Genomic DNA, 23,683 nt, shown 5'->3' on the forward strand with positions numbered 1-23,683 from the left:
TTGTTGAAATATCAACTTAATGTTCAGAGATAGAGCCTGGAAGATGAAGATAATGAGAAACACGTGGCAACTATTTGATTTTAAGTTTCCAGATGAGAAATTCAATAAGCAATAAATAATTTCTTATGTATATATACATACATACATATATATATATATATATATAGAGAGAGAGAGAGAGAGAGAGAGAGATATTAAAGTTGTGAGAAAAGGTGAAGTGCTTAAATCTGTCCTTAGATACAGGTACAAAATCAGTTGACTAAAAATTAAATTCTTAAAGGGAGGAACTGATTTGTTTAGATTAGATTCTGTCTACATTACTGTATTTTATTTGTTTTGGTCAACCCATTATGTTCTGTTGTTAGAAATAAAGTGCTGGTACTTATATCTAGAAAGTTATAAAATGTTCTTTACCTGTCCTTTTCCTGTGTTCCTTCACTTCAGTTCTACTTATAGCAGCTTGTGAACTTTTCTAAATGATGTGTTGAGATAGCAATGTTGACTTCTTTGAGTTGACTTATGTCAAAACCAGTATAAAGACTGTCCTTACAATAACAGCTCTGTTTTTGGTTGATTTTGCATGCTGAGAGAGTCCCAAAATCCTTACGCTGTGTTCCACCGTTTCCTCTCCTCCACACCACGTCTCTTCACCATTTCATGTATAATGACAGAGATGTGTGCTGTTTTCACTTCTAGGTAATTTAATTCCAAGACATCAGGAGTTGTTTTATAAAAACCCTGTGTTTGCTGGAGTAAGATTGCCTGAAATCAAGGAAACAGAACCTCTCGAAAGACGCTATCCTAAGCTTTCTGAAGTTGTGATAGATTTAGCAAAGGTAGTCATATTTTTTCTTTTCACTTTCTGATAGGAAATTTATGTATTACGGAGACTTGGTTCTCTCTCTTTTTTTGTCTAGTTGATCTTTTGGTCAACAATTTGCTCATGATCTTTGTTTTTGTACATTGAAGAAGAATTTAAATAATTTGGTGTGTATGAGTGTAGAAACTTCAGAGATTAAAAACCTGAAAATTTTACCTGTTTTAAAATTCACTAAGAAAACATTTAGTGTTATATAACATATATTTTAAAGTCTGAAAACATTCTCATCAAAAAACATAAAAATTGTATATTTTAAGTGGAAATTAGAAGAAAAGTAGGATAAGAAAATAAAAATAAAATTGGAAAATACTAAAGTGTAGGGTATAGGATCATGACCTATGCCATATTGTCAGAGATTTCTGTTTAGATCCTGGATTTGCTGAAACTAATGTAAAAATAACCGTTACTTTTGCTTGTTTCTAACTGATGAAGATATTAGGGAGATTTTCACTGCATCAAGTTACCTCTAAAAGTTGACTCTATAAAATTATTAGCTCAAATAGTTCTCATTTCTTAGACTTGTCCAGAGTATTATTAAAATTATTATCTCCAAAGTGCCAGGATCACATAACGTTTCCCACGATGTCTTTTTGCTTTCTTTAACTCATTAAAAAAAATAAGTTTAGTAAACTTATAACTAATGATAACAAGTTTTTAGAATAGTATGTTTGAACTTTTTTACATGATCTAATGGATTAAACATTTGTCATGGACACCATCTGTCTGTAAAGAGATTTAAAAGGGAATAAAGGTTATACTATTGTCCAATATATATCCCTTAAAGTAGGATCATATAACTTTTAAAAGTTTTCATTATAGAAAATTTTAAAAATAGAAAAGAAAGTAGAACAAATAGTAATATAATAAACCCTCACATACTTATCATCTAGTTTCAGTAATCACCAACATTTTTATAATCTTGTTTAATACAGCCATATTCACATCAATGTTTTTTCCCCCACCTTGGAGTATTTTGAAATAAATACCCAACATTATATTATTTCAGTTATATGTGAAGTTTACAATCATTCATAGAATTTTTCTTATTTGTTTAAAGCTACTTTATTGAGTCCCTTATATTTTTATTAACATTGAGGATTTTCAATGTATCACAATGAAACTTGCATTAAAATAAAATTATCTATGTAAAGTAACTAGCACAATAAGAAGTACAGAGTGGGTCTTTTCCTCCTCTGATCTCAGTAGTTCTAATTTTTAAAAATTCACAATAATTCCTTAGTATCATAAAATATGTAACCATTGTCCAAGTTTTAACTGTCATGTAATTTTTTTGTAGTTTGAAGAAGGATCCAAGTCTATAGATTACAATAGATTGATTGATAAGTCTTTTAAGACAATTTATAGGCTTCTTTTAATCTCCTTTTTTATTTAAACTTTGCAGTTTGTTGAAGCAACTAGGTTGTATGTCCCATATAACTTTCTCCATAATATAATCTAGCATGTTCTTATGTCCTTTATTTCTTATAAACTCATAGGAGAGCTAGAGCTTGATCCAGAATCGGGTTATTTTTTGGCATATTTTGCATCATAGGAGTTTGTATATTTCTGTTTAGTGCTATTGAAGGTTGGTTGGTTTGTTTGTTATTTCCACAATCCAGAGTGCTGGGGATTCAAACCCGGGCCTCCGGCATAAGAGGCAGGCACTCTATGAGATGGGCTACATGGCCTGCACTGTTTAGTGCTATTGAATGGTGCTTTTTCTTTTCTATTTTGTGTGTGTGTGTGTGTGTGTGTGTGTGTGTGTGTGTGTGATATTAGTAACCATTGATGAATATTTTATCAATTTGTGCTTTTTTTTCTTTATCTTTAGTTAGAGTTGTTTAAAATTCATTGGCTATGAAAAAGCATTTCCTTTTTATTCTGTATTTAGAAATTTAAATGTTGGGAAGTTTCCTTGGATAAGAATTATTTCTGTTCTTGATTTTTAGAAATGCTTACATGTTGACCCAGACAAAAGGCCATTCTGTGCTGATCTGCTACACCATGATTTCTTTCAGATGGATAGATTTGCGGAGAGGTATAGTACTAACCCATGTTTTTCAGGTCATAATAATCTAGGGTTAAAATAAGGCTTCCACATAGTCAAACAGCATTTCCCTTTTTTCTGTTACCACCTGTTTTTGCAGGACTAAAGTATCTACCATCATACCCCAATTCACCCTTACCAATAATGCAGTTCCTAGGGATGGTCTTCTATGTTTACTAAACTGGTGCGATTAGTTTTCAAGAAGCATTACTTCATGCTTTTTCCCCCCATTTTCCCTGTGGTGACATCTGCCATTCAGATCACTGATTCTTAAGTTGCTCCCAGCTACGTGATGCCATTATCTTCTGTGCTGATAGTTTCAAAGGTGCCATCTTTTGTTGCTGCTACACTTATAGCCAACACCAAGTGCTGTGATGCTCCTGACACTGCTGATGTGCTGGAGATTGTAATGTGCCAAATCCGTGGGTGTCACAGCTACTGGCATAGTCTCCAGTGCAGAAGTGCTGCTCTAGGTGCTGGCAGCAGGGCAGGAGACAGAACAAAAAAATAGTAAGATGAGCGGCAGTTATGGTACTTTATATTTTTGCAAATCTTTTTAATATTTAGCTTAGCAGAAGATAGCTGGATTCTTATGTTTGCTTTTACATTCAATTAATTGTGCTATGTTTTTTGGTTGAAATATATGAAGAAACTCTGGCCTTACACAAACATGTGGTTGGAGAAATGGAAGCAAATTTTCATTGCCTTTTTGGATAATTGTGGCTATTCTTTAATTTTATACCAAACTCTGATATATTCAAACTTGGCAGTGATAGTTTCTTGAAGGTTGGTCAGTCTGAAATCTGAAACTGTATCAATCAACTGTTTTTCCTTTGTTGCATTAAAATCTATTTATTTCTCTTGTCTTTTGAGTGGATCTTTTTACCCATTCTTGCTTTTATAACATCATGCATTAATCATTTAGAAAAGGTTGTTATATTTCATTGTATAATATCAAAAAAGTCAGAGCCTATTTCATTAGAAAACTGTTTTGAAACCATTGGGAAGCTTCTAAGATTAAAAGTTCAACAGAATTCTAATTTTCACATGAAAGCCTGAGTTTTATTATTGACACAAATATTAGTTTTTTCCTTAAAATGACAAATTTATTTATTTTTATTTTTAAAAGAATATGCCTGCCACATACCCCACTTAACTAACCATAGGTTTTCTGTCACTTTTTTGTTTTTAAACTTGATGCACTTTTTTTTAACCTTTATTTTATTTATTTATTTTTTTATGTGGTGCTGAGAATCAAACCTAGTGCCTTACACGTGCCAGATGAGTTCTCTACCACTGAGCCACAACCCCAGCCTGTCATTCTTTCTTTCAAGTAAAAATGTTTCATGAAAAAGTATCTAGTATGTATCTTATACAAATGTTTTTCTTAAGATGAACATTGCACTTTGGTTCACAACAGGTGCTTTCTGTATATCACCAATTTGTCACACAGAATATGCAAAGAGGGTTTAGCTTCCATCAAATTAATACCTCTTCACTGCCTCATCAGGACATTCTTAAGTAAAACTGTCTTACTGCTTTTTTTTTTTTAAACTGAAAATGCATGACATTGAAGAAATTGATTCCTAATATAGTTGGTGCCAGTGTTTAATTTTTGGTAAAGTGCTGGCAATTTTTCCCACTATTGCTTTTATAGTATCAGTTCAAATGTTAACAGACAACATCTTCATATTAAGATAAGAATAGCTTGTGTCAGGTGTGGTGACGCACACCTGTAATCCCAGCAATTCAGGAGGCTGAGGCAGGAGGATCGAAAGTTCAAAGCCAGCCTCAACAACTAAGCAAGGCCCTAAGCAACTGAGCAAGACCCTGTTTCAAAGAATAAAAAAGGTTGGAGATGTGGCTCAGTGGTTAAGTGCCCCTGGGTTCAATATTCCAGTACCAAAAAAATAAAAAAATAAAAATAATAATAATAATAGAATACCTTGGACTTTTTGAACCTCTTGAATGATACCCAGGGAAACCTAAAGATCTATAGACTACCCTTTCTTAACTGTTGATCTAGTTCATGATTTTTCTTCTTTTAAATAAAATAGTCTAGTCTAACCCTTGATTAAAAACGAATTATCTTGAAATCAATTGTTTTTCTAGGTTTCTCTGTTTCATACAATTTCATTTTATTGAGGAATGTATTTTTCTATGTAGGTTTTCTCAGGAACTACAGTTAAAAATACAGAAAGATGCTAGGAATATTTCTTTAACTAAAAAATCCCAAAACAGAAAAAAGGAAAAGGAAAAAGATGATTCCTTAGGTGAAGAAAGAAAAATGCTTGTTGTACAGGTAAATGTTAATGTTTTAAATTTTAATTTTGAGGGGAGAATGAAGCTTTTAGAAGTTTTCCAAGTGGTGACCAAGTTCTTAACTAATAGCCTAGTTGTAAAAAAAATATATCTTCCCTACAAACATTGCCTATTTTAAAAAAAACTTAGTATGTTTTTAGTGCCAGTGTGTATCAGGTAACAATAGTAGAGCTTGTCAGGAAGTTAAGCTTGTTAACATAAAATAATGACTCTGCTTTAAAGGAGAAAAGAAAAGTTTTTGCTGAACCAAGTACGAGTGATCATTGCCTGGGATATGGACTCAAGTTACCCTGAATGACGTGTTTCACTGTGGAAGATGTTACATGAATTTTTATATAACCTTAGAACAAAGAAGGTCATAAATTAAATACATTTATGAAATACATTGCTGGATATTAGGTAGACTAGCTACAGCAGAAGGAGAAATTTCTTCTGTAGGTTCAGATATTATAGCATTTTTAACTTTAGGGTTAATGGAGGCTAGAGGTCTGCTAAGCTTAGTGATACATTCCAAGAGTTTTACCTAATAGTCATGAGGATGTTAGGTCAGATACAGAGGTTGAAAGTAAATGGCTATTAAAGGGACTAAGATAGTTCAAGATAATTTTGGCTCTCGACCCACATTCCATCTCTCCACAATCACGATGTTGTAGTCAGCCAAATTCAGTTTGCAGGATCTTTAATATAGATGTGGTTTCTTCAGAGAACTTCAGTTCCATATACTCATCCAAGAACACTTAGACGTGTGTATGTGTGCACACACACAAGAGAACAAACATACATACACACAGGGAGCAAACACATACACATACACATACACCCTACTCTTCTCCCTTAAATGATATGAGAGAAAAATATTGTTTTAGAATTTTACATAAATTAGAGCATTATAAAATTGAGATTTGGATGTTTAAATTTGCTTTTTTGGCCAAGTTGCCCAGGATCTGTTCTTGATAAAGTAATTCAAATTCACTACCAACCCTTTACCAACTCTCTGAATCAGGGAACATAAAAGCGAGAAAAGTAGCTTTCTTTCTTTCTTTTTTTTTTTTTTTTATTGGCATTGATTTTTAATTCATACAGAAGTTATTACAAATTACATCAATGTCAACTGAAACAGTTTCATTGAACACTACATATAGGAAATCAGATTTAATAATTACATTTAGCATGTGGGCAGTAGTGCTGGTTTCAGAGTTTAAAGGTCATTGATGATTAGGCTGAGTTTAAATTAAATTGTTACATTTTTCCCTCTCCCTCCTAGACTGCAGATTTGACAGATGGGAAGTACTAGTATGAGTTAACATTACCTAGTAAAGGAAGTGTCAATACCTGTTTTCTGTTCGCCTTCTTTGTTGCATCTCATTTTAACATAGTTTTCTTAATTCCTCTTTCACTTTTATTTCCCTGCTGACATTCATACACACGTGTACATATACCATACACACACACACACACACACACACACACACAAATCTAAATATATTATCATTTAGTGTGAATTACATTTTGGTTCTTTTTGTGTTTTCACAATAAACATGTGAATGAGAATGTGAGTTTAATTTTAATTCCATAGGTAGAATAAAGATAATGGTCCCAAAAAGGTGATACCTGTAAAATTCTGCCTGAAGCAACAAGTAAATACTTTATAAGAAGAGATGATTTTCTTTCTTTTCAGATCACTAACCTTAACATTTCTATTCATGGTTAGGATACCAATGCTGATCCCAAAGTTAAGAATTCTAAGGTATTTAAAATCAAAGGACCAAAAATTGATGGAGAGAAAGTTGAAAGAGTCAGTAGAGCTTCAAATGCCAGCTGTCTCCTTGACAATGGGACAAGCCACATCAAAACAGTGCCTTCCACAAGCCTCAGAGACTGCAGCAATGTCAATGTGGACCATACAAGGAATCCGAGCACAGCAATCCCCCCTCTCACACACAATCTTTCAGCAGTTGCTCCTGGTGTTAATTCTGGAATGGGAACTATCTCAGGTGTACAGAGTTACAGGTATGAATTAGGAAAGTAAGACCAAAAAATTGCTAAAAGATATATTTGCAAATGACAATGTCTGTTAATTCATCCACATTGCTTTACTCTTAGAATTATGGATGTTACTTATACTTGTCAGGTAGTTGTTACAAAACTTTTTGACTTGTATGATGAAAATTATTAGGGTTCATACAAAAATTTCACCTGAATCCTAAGGAAGTAGAGTTGTATTGTTTAAGAGGAGGAGATTTTACAACTGTTTAGTCTAAAAATGTGAAAGAAGGTTATTGTAATAAAAGACATATTTGGTTTGGGGGATCTGCTGCTGCATGGTCTGGCTATTGGCACTTGGTGGTAAAAGTAAGCTTCTTTTGGGAATTTGGCTAAAAGGAAGGTAAATTTTGCAAAAAAGAAGGTAATTTACTTGGTAGGAGCTGGGACTGTGAGGGAGGCATGAGTCAAGTGATAAATGATAGAATGCTCCACCAGATTTATATGCAATGTATATTTGGAAATAGGAATCAAATTCTGATTAAGCTGCATAACACTTAGTGCTGTGTCATTTGATTTTGTGCTTGAAAATAATAATTATTATTGATTTTAACTTTATTTTTTTTTTTTGCAGAGTGGATGAGAAAAGTAAGAAGTATTGTATTCCATTTGTTAAACCAAATAAACACTCTCCATCAGGAATTTATAATAGTAATGTGACCACATCAGTAAGTAAATGTTCCCGGTGGCAGAAGAGCAAGCACTAGTCAGTTCTAGACTTGTATTAGTATTCAATATGATAGTTAAGAACTGAGAATTGTATTTAGAGTCATAAAGTGAAACCTTAATTATGCATATGTCATCCTGTCACAGTCATGATGTAGAATTCTGAAAGTTTAAGTCTGAAAGATGCTATTATAATTCCACTTGCTTTGTGTTTGGCAACATAATAAATTTTATCGATGCTTGTCCATCAGTTCTTTTTTTTAGAATAAATGAAAAGAGAAATTATCTCATCTTACCCACACCAGATTTTTGGTGAAAGTATTTTGTTTACTCATTTAACAAATATTTCTTGATCATATATTTTATATAAGACACTGGAATTAATTCAATCTCTCTTTTCATGGAACTTATGGTCTAGAAAATCAATTAATTAGAAACAGGGTGTCAGATTTTAGTATTTAAAGCATGTCTAAGGTTCAGAGATAGCACAGGAAGGAACTTTATTATTCTTAAAATAGCCTCCAGAATGCTGCTTTTAAAAATTGTCAAATCATCATCATTATTCTGTTCAAAATCCTTTATTGACCTCTTTATTCTGAGTAAATGCCAAAGTCCTGATGGGGCCAGTAAGTCCCTGCATGATTAAAGCCCCTGCCCCTTTATCCTATTTCCTTTCTTTTCATCAATCTGTTCCAACCATGCTGATTTCCTTGTTATTCCTGAAATATGGCTAAGCATTTTTCTGGACTTTCTCACTTACTGTTTCCTCTGTTTTAGAGCATTATTCCTCCAGATAACCCAATAAATATACTTTTTCTCCTCTTTATTGCACATAAAACCTTCTTGTGAGCTCTTTAATATTGTAACTAACTGCACAAATGGTATGCCTTACGCCATGTACAAACAGAGAAATAACATGTATCCCATTTGTTTACAATAAAAAAAATTTAAAAAAATATTGTAACTAACTGGGCTGGGGTCGTAGTAGAGCATTTGCTTAACACGTGTGAGGCACTGGGTTCAATCCTCAGTACCACATTAAAAATAAGTGAATGAAATAAAGTATTGTGTCCATCTACAACCAAAAATATTTTTTAAAATATTGTAACTAATTTTTCCACATTTCTCTCTATTCCTTCTTCCTTAATTTTTTTCCCATCACTTATACCTGCATCCTCTATATGCTCATTTTTATGCATAGTCTGTCTCCTCATAATAGAATGTGTAAGCTTCCATGTCAGTTATTTGTGCTGTTTTCTTCATTCATCTACCCTATTACTTAGAATAATGTTTAGTCCAGTAAAACTGTTTAAGAAAGGCTAAGAGCAAAGTTCAGTGGTGGAACATGTGCTTAGCGTGCATAAGGTCTTGGGTTGGGAGCCCCAGCAAAGAAAGAGGGAGGAAGGGAAGGAGGGAAGGAGGAAGAGAGGGAGGAAAGAAGGAGAAAGAAAGAGAGAGAGAGAGAGAGAGAGAGAGAGATACTCAAGAAATGTGGAGAAAAAGTAAATTCTTTTCATAGAGAAAGAGGTATGGATATACTTCCCAAACTGTCTTTTTTTTCACTAATTTTCTACTCTCATTATCCTCAGAGACAAAAAAATACAGTCTTCTCATATCTCTCATGATTTGGACATCCCTGTTTTTCTTTTACTTATTCTTAGTTTATAGCTTCTGTGCTCGTGGTACTTTCCTTTTTGATAATACCCTACTGATTTCTTTGTGGATATTTGTATTTTATGATCCTGGAAGATTATTTCAATCAGCAAGCCTTTTTTTTTTTTTTTTAAAGGGCAATTTGCTCTTTTTTTTAAAATTTATTTTTATTGTAAACAAATGGGATACATATTGTTTCTGTTTGTACATGGAGTAACAGCATACCATTTGCATATTCATAAAGTTACGTAGAATAATGATGTTTGATTCATTCCATTATTTTTTTTCTTCCCCCCCACCCCTCCCACCTCTCTTTGCCCTCTATACAGTCCCTCCTTCCTCCATTCTTGTCCCACTCCCACCCCCCCATTAAGTGTCATCATCCGCTTATCTGTGAGATCATTCCTCTTTTGGATTTTTGAGATTGGCTTATCTCACTTAACATGATATTCTCCAGTTTCATCCATTTGCCTGCAAATGCCATAATTTTATTATTCTTTATGGCTGAGTAATATTCCATTGTATATATATACAACAGTTTCTTTATCCATTCATCAATTGAAGGGCATCTAGTTTGGTTCCATAGTCTGGCTATTGTGAATTGAGCCGCTATAACATTGATGTGGCTGTATCTCTGTAGTGTGCTGATTTTAAGTCCTTTGGGTATAGGCCAAGGAGTGGGATAGCTGGGTCAAATGGAGGGTCCATTCCAAGTTTTCTAAGGAATCTCCACACTGCTTTCCAGAGTGGCTGCACTAATTTGCAGTCCCACCAGCAATGTATGAGTGTACCTTTTTCCCCACATCCTCGCCAACACCTACTGTTGCTTGTATTCTTGATAATCGCCATTCTAATTGGGGTGAGATGGAATCTTAGTGTAGTTTTGATTTGCATTTCTCTTATTACTAAAGATGTTGAACATTTTTTCATATATTTGTTGATTGCTAGCAAGCCTTTTTAAAAGTAGCTATTCAATATAGTTTTTACAGAATTGATATCAATTACTTTCAGGCATTGAATATTCAATGCTGACTAATACTTTTAGATACTATTTTTATTCTTTGGAAAAGTAATCAAGAATGGAGGTAAAGATTGGAGAAAAGACCCACTGGAATCTTTCCTTAATGAAAATTAATGCAGATAGAACTAAATCTACACTTCTTCAATTTCTTCATTGAAGATCTGTACTTTCTCATGCTTTATGCCATAATTCTGGGATGTGAATAAATATATAAACATTTATTATTATGTGTTTTTTGCCACTTTTTAATGTGTAAATCTGGTAGCTTGAACTTACTTTTTTTAAACTTTTTTTTAGTTGTCAATGGGCCTTTTATTTATTTATTTACATGTGGTGCTGAGAATTGAACCCAGTGCTTCACACATGCCAGGCAAGTGCTATACCACTGAGCCACAACCCAGCTCCCTGAACTCACTTTTTATTTTTTGTACTCAAAGAATTTTAGTGGCTTAATGTCATTATGTGCGTGTATTTCATTATATATATGTACATATACATACACACACATATATGACTTAATCATATGTTTTTTAGCAAGTCACATAATCCCATGTGCCATTTATTTTGAAAGTGTTGAAAAGAATGTAGAGTTTCTGCAATTCTTAAATGAAAAAGATCATAAAAATATCAAATTCATAAAGTTGGAGAATTGAAGTGCCAGTACTATTCCTCATTTTATTATGTTTTCTGACTTTAAACTATGAAGTAATAAAATGACAAGATGAGGAAAATAACTAAAGTTATAGTTTTTTACTAAATAAACTATATTCAGGGGAAGATAGTATCATGCTGTGAGAAGCAAGACTAGAACAAATACAGAAAAACAAGTAACAAGATTTTATTGAGAAAGTAAGAATAAACCTTGGAGGAGATGTGATAATGCTACTGAAATTGAAGGTCTGCTGCTCACCACTCAACCAAAACTTAGGAGACATAAGATGGAAGATTAAAAAAAATGGAAGAAAACAGGTTTATTCAAAGCCATTCCTAAGAAAGTTAGAGGAGACTTTTCTGTCTCAGATCTCCATCTTGAGGGTGGTCAGGGGTGCAAACAACTTTTATGAGAGATAAAGGGGGTACAGTGGGACAAAAGGCAGGAAATACACTTATGTGGATTTAGCTATGCTGTGCTTGCTAGAGAATTATGTTCAAAGTCCAGCGTCTGTAGTGCCTGCCCAGTCTAGGGGCTAGTTTCTCAGTTTCCATTCTTAGCATGAGGAAGTTAAGATGAAAAAAAAAAAAAATTTAACCAGGAAATGAAAATAATTAATTTGGAGCTTTTAATTTCAAGGGAGCTCTATTGCAATAATACATGTAATACACTGCTCCAAATTAAGGTGAATATAATGGCAACTATTTGCTGAAAAGCCCAAGTGTTATTAGGCTTGACCTCACTGGCCTGAAAGACCAGGGTATTGATTCTTATCTTCTATCCTTTTACTGTTTGCCAGGACTTATGCTGAAGGTTGGCATGAGGAAAAGGGGAAATTTAGAACAATCAGATTATTCACTTGTTAATAATTTTAATAAATTTAATAAAGTGTAGGTTTAGAATAATTGAGTGAAATGGTTTCCTATGTTATTAATATCCTTCAAAATTTTTATTCTGGCTCTTCAAATCTATAAACTTTAGGATATGAACTAGTAGTTACAAAAGAAAGCCTAGCTTACCCTGAAGTTCATTTATTTGTGTTAATAATTCTGACGATATTAGGTCTCTGGTGAAAAAAGCCTTCTTCAGGCAAATAAGAAAAGAAGGGAATATTCCAAGACAGATGTCCATTTGCCTGAACTGAACTATAATCATCTCCCTGAACTAAGAGCCTTGGAAGGCATAGGTATGTTTATGATGCTTTTAATTTTTCAATCCTTTTGTTCACATTATAAAATGTATATTAAATAAACTAAAAATATTAGAAATAATTTATGGTAACTTCACATATTTAAGTAGTTAAACATGTATATTCTTATTTATGTGTAATAAGTACTTATTGAGGGACAGAAGTAGAATGTGGAAAACTAACAAAATGTATATTTTTTCGTTGTGTTTATGGTTGTTTTTATCTAGCTCGAAATTCCAGGCTAATAAAGAAAGAGAACAAAATTCTTTCAGAATCTCGGATTCCTTCTCTGGCTGCTATTGACCTGCACACTCCCAGTATTGCTTTACATCAGGTATTGAAATATTTGTAGTTAGAAAAAACTCAGATCTCTTGCATACTCAGTTTATTTTAAGGAAAATTTGCTCTTAAGAATTGGGCAGGTTTTCTGTTGAGATTTATAAAATTTTGCTTGCTAAAGTTTTTTTTATAGGTCATTGCACTTAGTATCTTATTGCATAAATATTTATATAAGAACTTCCCAACTGGTAGTAAACAATTTTTTACATTAAAAATGTGTAGCCTAGCTATATTCTTTATATAATAATAGTCTTTGTGGGAGTTTGTAGTATTTTACTGCATTAACCCCAAAGTTAATTTTGAAAGAGTAGAACTCTGGAATTGTTTTTTATTCTTTCAGAATGAATTGTCTACTTGACATTTTTTCCTCAAGACAACCCATTTTACCAAGGTTAAAGGTTTTCTATTACATATAGTCTTCCTTCTCTAGAATTTCTTTTAGTTCCTCAGAATATATATTTTTCTGTTTCTTTTCTTCTGAGAGCTAGTGACATATATGTTAGACCTTTTGATATTTTCTCACAGGCTCCTGAGACTTACTTTTTCCTAATCTTTTTTTTTTATTTCTATTCTTCAGATTTTACAGTTTCTTTGACCTCTCTTCATGTTCTCTGACATCTCTATTCTGCTCTTAAGCCCATTCAATTAGATTTTTAAAAAATTTCGTATGGTGTATATTTTAATCCTAAAATATCCACTTGATTTTTTTTATAGCTTATATTTCTGTGGTAAGAATTCCTGATCCTTCATTCGTTTCAAGTATATTTTCCTTTACTTCATCAACACAATTATAATGGTTGTTTTGAAGCCTTAATATGATGATTTTGACTGGTTTTTGTTTTATAATAAGTTTTATAATAAATAGTGCACCATGATAGATTAGAAATGTCTTTTAACATATATATCAACCAAGAGGCCAAAGAGTAAATGTCCTCTGACTTCATTCTTTCCCATGCAAGCAACTTGAGCTATGAATAGTTAATTCTAAGCATCTGATATTTGAACAGCCAGAATTGGAATTTTGGAGGAGTGAGACATTTGGAATTACTGAGAAACTATGAAGATTGATTATTTTATAGGTATCAGGATCTCCCCTGTCAGATGATTCAGAGGCTGACTTGCCTCGGATGGAACACCAGCACTGAGAATAATTTTAGTTCTGAAGGGGGTAAGTCTGATTTCTCATACTTAAAGCTATGTCACCTTTCATGAGAAATATTTTGTGGTTTTCTGAGAAAATTTTCAGCCAAAACATTCTCTGGTGATTGATTTTATGAGAACTCCTGCCACTTCGAAAATCAAAAGAAGCATTTGTCTATGAAGTGAAATCTTTTTTTAATAGATTTTTATATCTATATTTTATATCTCTTGATCTTAAACTAATCTGCATTTTATTAGATATAGTAATGTGAATTTAGGGTGACAAGTACCCGAGAAGGTTATATACTTTATCTCCCTTTTTGGTATTTTGTCCTGTGGGCTTGTTAAGCAAGATAGATTGAACTATGACTTGGTATTCTCTTTCCCAATAAAGAGGGATCAGCACTATACCAAATGATAACTTTGCTTTTAAATACAGTGTTTTTGTACTAAAAAAAATGTAGACCTTTTGGACTGATAAATTACTATATGTTTAATATCTCATAATTCTCATAAAATATGATATTGTGATAAAATACTATGTTCCCATAACAGATGAATTCCAATAAGGAACCTCCACAAAACATTTTGAATATCTGTGATATCAAAGTTCACTTTGCTGTGAAGTGAAAAAAAACTTAAATTTTAATCCTTCATTTGCACAGCCCTTCCTAGATCCAGGGAAAGGTCTTTTATAATACATTGATTTGAGTTGGTTCATGTGAACTATGAACAACTAATTCATATAAACTGTTTAAACTGCAGGTTCTACAAACCTTACATCTGTTTTGTCAAAATCAGTCATTGCATGAAAGAAGATAATGTGCTATATATGATAGTTTGGATTGATAGTTCTTGTAAAGATTATCTTTAAATTCTTATTTTTAATACATGTAATCTAGGGTTTTCTTAGATTACACAGTTCCCACTCATGTTATCAATTATACGTTATGAGAAAGCAAGTGAATTTCTAGAAATATTTTACATAAAATATTTGGTGGAATATTCTGTGCTTTTAGATGCTGCTCTAGCATTTGAGATGACATCTCCTTGCAACTAGAGTGCTAATATCCTAAGAGAAAAGATGTGTGATATTATTTCCTTCTGAACTTCCTGCGTTTTCTAAGAAAGTTGCTTTGCAGAGGAAGGAAAGACAAAGACGTCCTTCAAATTTTCAAAGGAAGATTGAACAAGTTCATTTCCCCAATTGTTAGCCTGTTATTTTTCCAGTCTGTTGATGCTTGCTATTTCAAGATATATACAATGAAAGAATAGTGATATGGTTCTTGTTACATGAATGTGAATTTGCTGTTAGTAGATTGTATATTTAAATTACTAAGATTAAAAGTGAGTAAAAAAGGAGGAGAGAGATACATATAAAAGGTCTCTTGTTATTCATGCATTTAACTTTGTGTGCTCTGTATAAATGTTTACAGTTGAAGAAAACAAAAATAATTCTAAGATCAGTAAAAAAAATATTTCATTTACTTTACTATAAAAACACTTAAAAATCTTGTTTCTAGGCATTAAGGTAATATGTAACTGCTGTCCAGAGGTGATGTATCTTTGGTTTCTGTGAGTGTTGTTAATATTCAGTGTATCATGGGAATCTGGCCTTTCTGCTGATCTAAGAACCAAATTAATATACATCTGACAGAGAAACTTTTTATTTCTCATGATTCAGTACAACTCTGGCATTGTAAGATTCTGGTGCTAATGTACCTGTGTAAAGGAACATGGAACAAAAGAAAAAGGAGAATATTGAAGGTCTGCCTTGGAGTTGAGTACCGTACTTCTGACTGAAAAGAGTTATAAATACAAAATAGGTGATGGGAAGTAGGGTTACCTATTAATCAGGCTGATTTCTCTTCTAGGGTCAATTGCTGTTGAATCATTACTGAAGAGGCTTGAGGGAGGGAATATCTGCTATTATGGACTCCACTCTTATTCACTGGTATTTTGAGGGTGACAATAGAACCCAGAGAAGTTCCTGTTCCCTTGTTGCCTCAAATTCTTAGGCATTCCCAAAGCTTTTCCCCAAAGTACATTGTCATTTACCCACATTCCGCAGATTGTACACAGATCCACATTTTAGATGGGAGAGTTAGACCAATTTAGCCCCAGGTTCTTGTTTCTGGGTTTCCAGTTATGTTTATCATTTTAGTGAGTAGTTATTAAGGAGACCAGAATTTGAGTAGGATTTTTGCCTTAGCCAATTAATAGTGTGTTGTTTTTTTCTAAAAACCTTTGACTAGAACTTATCCCAATAATTTAACTAGAATTTTTCTTTATTACTCAAAGGAACTTAATATTGAAATTCTAACCTGAGATAATTGAGCCTCAAAAGAGTAGGACATTTGAGAGGAAGCAAAGCAAACAGTTCCAACATATGTCTATAGGTAATGATTAAAATGATATTTGGTTTTGATTTTAAAGCTTTATTTTTAACCTCTCACCAGGTGTTTGACTAGATTAGTATGGCTAAAATGCTAAAAAATTAGAATATCAGCATTAATAATCTTCATATTAATATATTATTTTTACTTTGAAAAATATTACCAACAGACTCTACAACATAGAAAGCAGACAATACTTAAAGTGTCAACAACAGCTTAATTCAATGCTTTGTTTATGTAAAGAGAAGTGTGAAAATATTAACTCAATTTCTGAGGGTCTAGTCGTTTATCTTCTAATTCTATACTTGCCTTAGGTATCTTTTGCCTATTTAAATACCTTGTGAACAAACTAAGAATCATTTACTCAAGTCTTTGTTGAGACTTGAGGATCACATCTGATAAGAACCTTGGCTGAACTATTAAAAAAAGTTTTCAAATTGTGACTGTAGATACTAAACCAAAATAATCTTTGTTTTCAGTTTATGGTTATTTACTCTCCCTTTACAAGGATATGATTTAGTTGCATATTATATGAACTATGTATATGTACTAGTGGGGGACAGTGGGTTTGCTGTGTATGTGTATATTTTAAAATAAATATTATCTAACCAAGCTCCATAAATGGTTTTAATTTATATTTAAGATACTAAAAATAATATATATTCATATATATGTGTATAAGTATATATATACATACATATGTATATATATATACACAACACTGTATGTATTTAATAAATAAGTTTGAAATAATGTTAATTTGTTTTCCATTGTTGAAAATTTGAGTATAGGGGAAACAGGTTAATTTCCTTTGTACGGCTGGTGATATAAACAGCATAGTGATAAAATGATATATAAAGACTACCTGGTAAAAGTTGTGACAGATCCAGGTAAGGAACCCAGTTTTTCTGATTGAGAATTCCCTGCTTGGTTGGGATGCCTGACTTCCTGTTTAAATGGGGACATAGATGATGTTTCTTCTTATTTTTTGGTTCATTTATCTTAGTTGTGCTACATGTATACTCAGCTGTGAGTCAGACTAGACTGAAAAATGTGGTCTATTTGTTTTTTAATCACCTTGTTTATAAGCAAACCACTGGCAGGGAATTAAAGAACCACCAGAGGGCTGCTTCTAGAGGGCTAGTCTTGGTGAATTGGACTGAAATAATTTTTCTCTATTGTTTTATGTTAAGTATGTTTAGGAAGGAACCTTAACACTCTCCTATTTTTATAAAAATTATCTTATTATATTGCTTTCTAAAGAGACCTATTTTTTCTCTTGATGGCATCAAACATGAAATAACTTGAAAATGTATCTGCTTCTTAACATGTACTTCTGAGAGGCACCTTACCACAAATCTTGACCTCATCACTTGTATACAACTTGTGATTAGAGGCTTGTGTCTATAGATATTTGTGGATGGCTGACAGTGAGTATATTATACACTGAGAAATTTTCTATTCTCTCTCTCTCTCCCCCCCCCCCCCCCCTCTCTCTCTCTCTCGGTACCAGGAATTGAACCCAGCGATGCTTAACCATTGAGCCACATCTCCAGGCCCTTTTATTTTTTCTTTTGAGATAGGTCTAAGTTGTTTAGGGCTTCCGTAAGTTGCTGAGGCTGACTTTGAACTTGCAGTCTCCTGCCTCAGCCTCCTAAGTCACTGGATTTCAGATATGTGCCACCATACCTGGCAGAGAAATTTTCTTTAAAACAAAAACTCTGCTCAGGAGGCTGAGACAGGAGGATTGCAAGTTCAAAACCAGCCTCAGTAACTTAGCAATGCCTTAAGTGACTTCAGGAGACCCTGTCTCAAAATAAAAAAATAAAAAGGGCGGGAAATGTAGCTCAGTGCTTAAGTGCCCTGGAACCAAAAACAAACAAACAAACAAAACAAAAACAAAAACATCCAGAAAATATCATTTTACTTTGTTTTCAGTGAAAATTAATGTTCCCCATTGTATAACCTTGTTCAATTATTTCATTCTTTACTTTAGCCTTCAGGATCATTGCCTGTTGTAGAAGTGAGGAAGGTGTCTACAGTAAAATTATGGAAAATGTTTCGTCAGTTAACATGAATTAATATAAAAAAGAATCAGGGAAATTAAAGTGACATATCTTAATTCAGTGTTTTATTGTCCCTAGACTAGGGCAGTAGCAAGAATAATACCTAATATCACTCCCTCACTAAATTTTTAGTGTCTCTAAAGATTAGGAACAACAACTTATTTACCTATTTCTCTTCCATAAAATCTAGTACAGTGATTTCTATGTGATAATAGTACTAGTAACTACAAAAGTAGGAATACTGTTCATATTTTATAGGTAAGATTAATGACTTAGAAGGTTTAAAGAATTTAGTGTCATTCAACAAATAAAAAAACCATGAGTTTGTTGACATAAAAAATAATCATGATTACTTAGATCTGGAATTAATTTTAAAAACAAAAATTTAGATAATATAATATTTAGATAATACAAATATTGGGAGCTTAGATTACTGGAGATCCATGCTTCCTCACTGATTCTAAAGGAGAGGAGGCATTTCCTCACCCATCAAGCAAAACTTTGCTGTCATATATTTGAGCCTGAAGCAAATCTCTCTTTGGGTTGGGGTCTGGGGTGTGGGGAGTATGGTATGTACCAAAGGATTTCTGTAAGATTCCCTTGTCTAAATTAATGGAAATGAAAGAATTGGCTAGCAGCCTGTGCATGGGCCTACATGGCTTCTGCAAAGCATGGAGGCCCAGAATAAAAGTTGGAGAAATCATCATAGGGCTCACCAGAGATGGACTTTTGTGTGTGTGTGTGGTGCTGGGGATTGAACCCAGGGCCTTGTGCTTGACAGGCAAGCACTCTACCAACTGAGCTATATCCCTAGCCAAGATGGACATTTTAAAGCTGCAGAAGGTATGCTTCATTTTAGATTTTCATTGGTTCTGCCAAATTCTCCCTCCCAAAGGCTGTACCAATTTACATTCTTAACAACAGTATGTAAGAAAATCTATTTTCTTACATTAGTTATTATTAATATTTTTCATTTTGGCCTGTTTGGTGAAAATTCATGATTTTGCTTTGAGTTACATTTTCTTGAATACTACTGAGGTTACAAATGTTTTATTTTTTTCTTTTTATGTGTTTATTTGTTATTTTAATTCCTTCTATGAATAAATGATAGGAATGATCTTTGAAAAAGGTAAAGTAGATTTTAGCTTAAGTTTTGGAGACTTTACTGTGTGCATGTTTTTTCTATTCCTGAAAACCTACCTTTGCAAGTGCTAGATTCAGATAATATTAATACAGTCACATTTATTCATTTATGTTGCACATGAATATTTATTTACATATATGTAATATGATTATATTCAAATATTTTATAGATCAAAAATTACATTAGGAAATGTATGAAGAATATATTTTTGCATGTTTACACCCAAAAGAATGTGTTTTTAATTGTACTTGTCTTAAGGTGGTCAGGTCCTACTTCTTTCATTGGGTCTTGGGAGGAAATAGGCTGATGAGAAATAAGCACTTTCCCAGGGTTGAGTGATGAAGGAGGAGCCAGTTCTGCTTGAACGGACAATGATTATTTGAGAAAGTTATCAAAGAAGTAAGTTTGGAGTTGCTGCATTGGTCTTTTATGTATTTCACTACTCCTTGGGGTCTGCCTGGGACTGCCCAGTGTTGTCATGCCATAATCCAGTAGGTGGCAGTAAAGACCCAGTCTCTAAGACATCCAGCCCAAGAGGAAAAATTGGTAAAACATGGAATGAATTTTACTTGAGGGTTATTGTCTTTTCCTTTTTATCCATGTATCCACAATAGTTTTCCTTCTCCATTATTAAGGGCATAGCAACTAAGGGGTGCTTAATGGTTTGAACCATTAGGAGTGGCCAGGGAGAACTGTAGTAGATAGATAGGCCATTAGGTGGTACCACCAGAGGGGTGATGCTCCCCAGTGGACATGGTTAATCCTTCTGGTAGTCCATGCTCATAGGGATTTATAAAGCATTTAGGGAGCAGAAGAGGCCCAATGCGCTTGACTTCCTCAAGGGCTTCTGTGACTATGTCAGGACTCTCTTAATGTCAGCAAGTCACAGTGACACAAGTGCTGGCAAGGCAAAGCCTCTGACTGGTAGGAGCCTGGGGGTGCTGCAAAGGAACTGCAGACTTCACTGAGAATCCTGAGTAAAAGACATAGAGGATAAAGAATTATAAAAGTAAAATTGCCTCACAAAATGAAACTAGATAGATGATTAAGGGCAGAGTGGCAGGAAGACTGATCAGGCCACTTCTAAGAATACCAATCTAATAAGAGCTTTGAACAACTTTGGAATTAACTGAAAACGTGGTTTTCAAATGTGATATCTAAATAAATGGCAAACTGTACATCAATTCTCACAACGAATGGAAACGTGAAAATCAGTCCACACTGGCATTAGCTTGCTTCGTTGATTTTGTTAGATTGTTTGGTGCAGCCTGAGATACATTTCCAACGTTGATAGCAGTTGGCTAATAATTAACTCAGCCCTCAGTCCCCTGAAAGTCTCAATTTGAAAAGTATAGGGTATAATTTTTTTAAGGGAAATAAGCCATCTACTTTGTGTTTAAAACTTAAGCCCTCAATGTAGCTGTTAACATACTGACTTGAAAAAAAAAAAAAAAAATTAAGAAAACTGAAAAGAAGAAATGGTTTGCCAATATGGACATAGAAAAGCTTTCAAAATATTCTGAACAAACTTTCATTGTTATGACTGTATGAAATCTACTTCTTTCCTGAGTGATCTAATTTTCTGAGTGAAGGAAATTGTGAAAGATATTTCCAAAAAAGTCATTTATTATGTACAGAACATGTAATAAACCTTCTATTTAGAACAAAAGTCAGGAAGTAGACAAATTTTGTTGGCAGAATATAGGTTTATTTTGTGCCTGGTGAATTGATATTTGAAGAATAACAGTTAAAAGAACCATCTTACATAATTAGTTTTCCCAGAAAACTTTTTTTTTTTTTTTCTCCAATGCTCGGAATTAAACAGGGCCTCATACATGCTAGGCAAGCACTTTTCCACTGAACTACATCCCCAGCCAAAACCCATGTGTCTTGAACTGACCTTCGAAGAGAGATTTTACAAAGAGGATTGTACTCAGATTAAAAAAACAAGCAAAGTCATAAATACTGCTAATGAAAGTCTAAAAATTATAAAATTAGGTGGCAATTAAATAAAGGATTCTTTGTTTATCATTAGAATCTATCCTCCAACATACTGCTAAAGAAAATTGTATCTGCAGTGAAACAATATTTTGCTTTGGAAATCTTGAGATTATGATTTATGAAGCCAATATCACACTCATACTAAAACCAGTTATAGACACATCAAGGAAAGAAAACTACAGACCAATATTCCTAATGAATTTAATTGCAAAAATGCTTAATAAAATATTAACAAATCATATTCAACAACATATTAAGGAGATTGTACACAATCACTAAATTGTTTTTATCTCAAAGATGTAAGGATGGTTTAATATGCAAATAAATAAATGTAACCCATCACACATATAAACTTATGGACAAAAATCATTTTGTCATCTCAATAGATGCAAAGAAGGTCTTTGACACAATTCAGCATTCATTCATGATAAAAACACTGAAGAAACTAGGGATAAAAAGAACCTACTTCAACATCATAAAGCCTACATATGAAAAACCCAAAACCATCCTCATAGTAAATGGGTAAAAACTGAAAGCATTTCTTTTAAAATCTGGGACAGGACAGGATGTCCATTGTCACCACTCCTTTTTGATATAGTCCTGGAAATTCTAGGCAGAAAAATTATGCAAGAGAAGGTTTAAAGGGATAAAAATAGGAAAAGAAGTCAAATTATCACCACTTGTAGATGATATGATCTTATACCCAGAAGATCCAAAAAATTCCACCCAAAGACTGCGAGAGCTAATAAACAAATTCGACAAGGTAGCAGGTTACAAAATCAACACATAAAAAAACAATAGTTTTCCTATACACCAACAATGAATCTGCTGAGAAATAAGAAAAATAATTCTATTCACAATAGCATCAAAAAATTATAATACCTAGGAATAAATCTAACCAAGAAGGTGAAACACCTCTACAAGGAAACCATAGAAAATTGAAGAAAGAAATTGAAGAAGACTTCAGAGGATAGTATAGGAAGAATTAGTATCATTAAAATGACCATAGTACCAAACGCAGTATACAGAGTCAAAGCAATCACCATCAAGACACGGATGGCATTCTTCATAGAACTAGAAAAAAAGTCCTAAAATTCGTTTGGATGAATATAAGACCCAGAATTGTCAAAGCAATTCTAAGCCAAAAAAGCAATGCTGGAGGCATCACAATATCTGACTTCAAATTATACTATGGAGCTATTGTTTTAGTCAGTTTTTGTTTGTTTGTTTTTTCCTGCTGTGACCAAAAGACTGTTGACAAGAACAATTACAGGAGGAAAAGTTTATCTGGGGGCTTAGATGGCTGGCTTCATTGCTCTGGGCTCTTGGTGAGGCAGAACACCATGCAGGAAGGCTGAGGTAGAGGAAAACAGCTGGGAACATGGCACCAGGAAGGAGAGAGGAGGAGGGAGGTGGGAAGAGAGAAAGGAAGAGAGAGTGCTCTGTTCAACAAAGACAAAATATATAGCCAAAGGCATTTTCCCAGGGCCACACCCTACCTGCCTACAGTTAGCACTCAGTTAATCCCTATCAGGGGATTAATGAATTGATTAGATTGAGGTTCTCATAACCCAATCATTTCACCCCTAAACTTTCTTGCATTGTCTTTCACATGAACTTTTGGGGGATGCCTCATATCTGAATCATACAGCTATAGTAACATCGACTGCATGGTACTGGCATAAAAAAGACACATAGACCAGTCGCACAGAATAGAAAAGAAGCAAACTCACACATCTGCATTTCGTCTGATACTAGACAAAGTTGCCAAAACTTACATCGGAGAACAGATGACCATTTAAACAAATGGTACTGAGACAACTGGTTATTCATATGTAGAAGAATGAAACTAGATCCTTATCTCTCACCCTGCACAAAAATCAACTGAAAATGGATCAAAGACATAGGAATTAGAAACTATGGAACTCCTAGAAGAAAATGCAGGATCAACACTTCAGCTTATAGGCACAGGCAACAACTGTCTCAATAAGCTCAGGAATAATGCCAAGAATTAATAAATGTGATGGAATCATATTTAAAAGCTTCTGCACAGCAAAGGAAACAATTAGGGATGAGAAGAGAGAACTTACAGAATGGGAGAATAATTTTGCTAGGACTCTTCTG

The 23,683-nt window shown here is 33.5% G+C and overlaps 1 protein-coding gene across 1 annotated transcript in view; it reads left to right on the forward strand.

The window, feature by feature from the left end:
• Positions 1 to 16,980, forward strand: part of CDKL2 (cyclin dependent kinase like 2) — a 52,495-nt gene extending 35,515 nt beyond the window's left edge. Inside the window, exons 6-14 of the mRNA XM_079152727.1 lie at positions 697 to 836; positions 2,830 to 2,918; positions 5,094 to 5,229; positions 6,961 to 7,259; positions 7,867 to 7,960; positions 12,347 to 12,470; positions 12,701 to 12,807; positions 13,892 to 13,980; positions 14,972 to 16,980. Coding sequence (XP_079008853.1) covers positions 697 to 836; positions 2,830 to 2,918; positions 5,094 to 5,229; positions 6,961 to 7,259; positions 7,867 to 7,960; positions 12,347 to 12,470; positions 12,701 to 12,807; positions 13,892 to 13,957 — 1,055 coding nt within the window. The 3' untranslated portion in view covers positions 13,958 to 13,980; positions 14,972 to 16,980. The remainder of the gene's footprint in view (positions 1 to 696; positions 837 to 2,829; positions 2,919 to 5,093; positions 5,230 to 6,960; positions 7,260 to 7,866; positions 7,961 to 12,346; positions 12,471 to 12,700; positions 12,808 to 13,891; positions 13,981 to 14,971) is intronic.
• The last annotated feature ends 6,703 nt before the right edge of the window (positions 16,981 to 23,683 follow it).

Source organism: Sciurus vulgaris, assembly GCF_902686455.1.
Source record: "Sciurus vulgaris genome assembly, chromosome: 9".
In the NCBI taxonomy this organism is placed as follows: domain Eukaryota; kingdom Metazoa; phylum Chordata; class Mammalia; order Rodentia; family Sciuridae; genus Sciurus; species Sciurus vulgaris.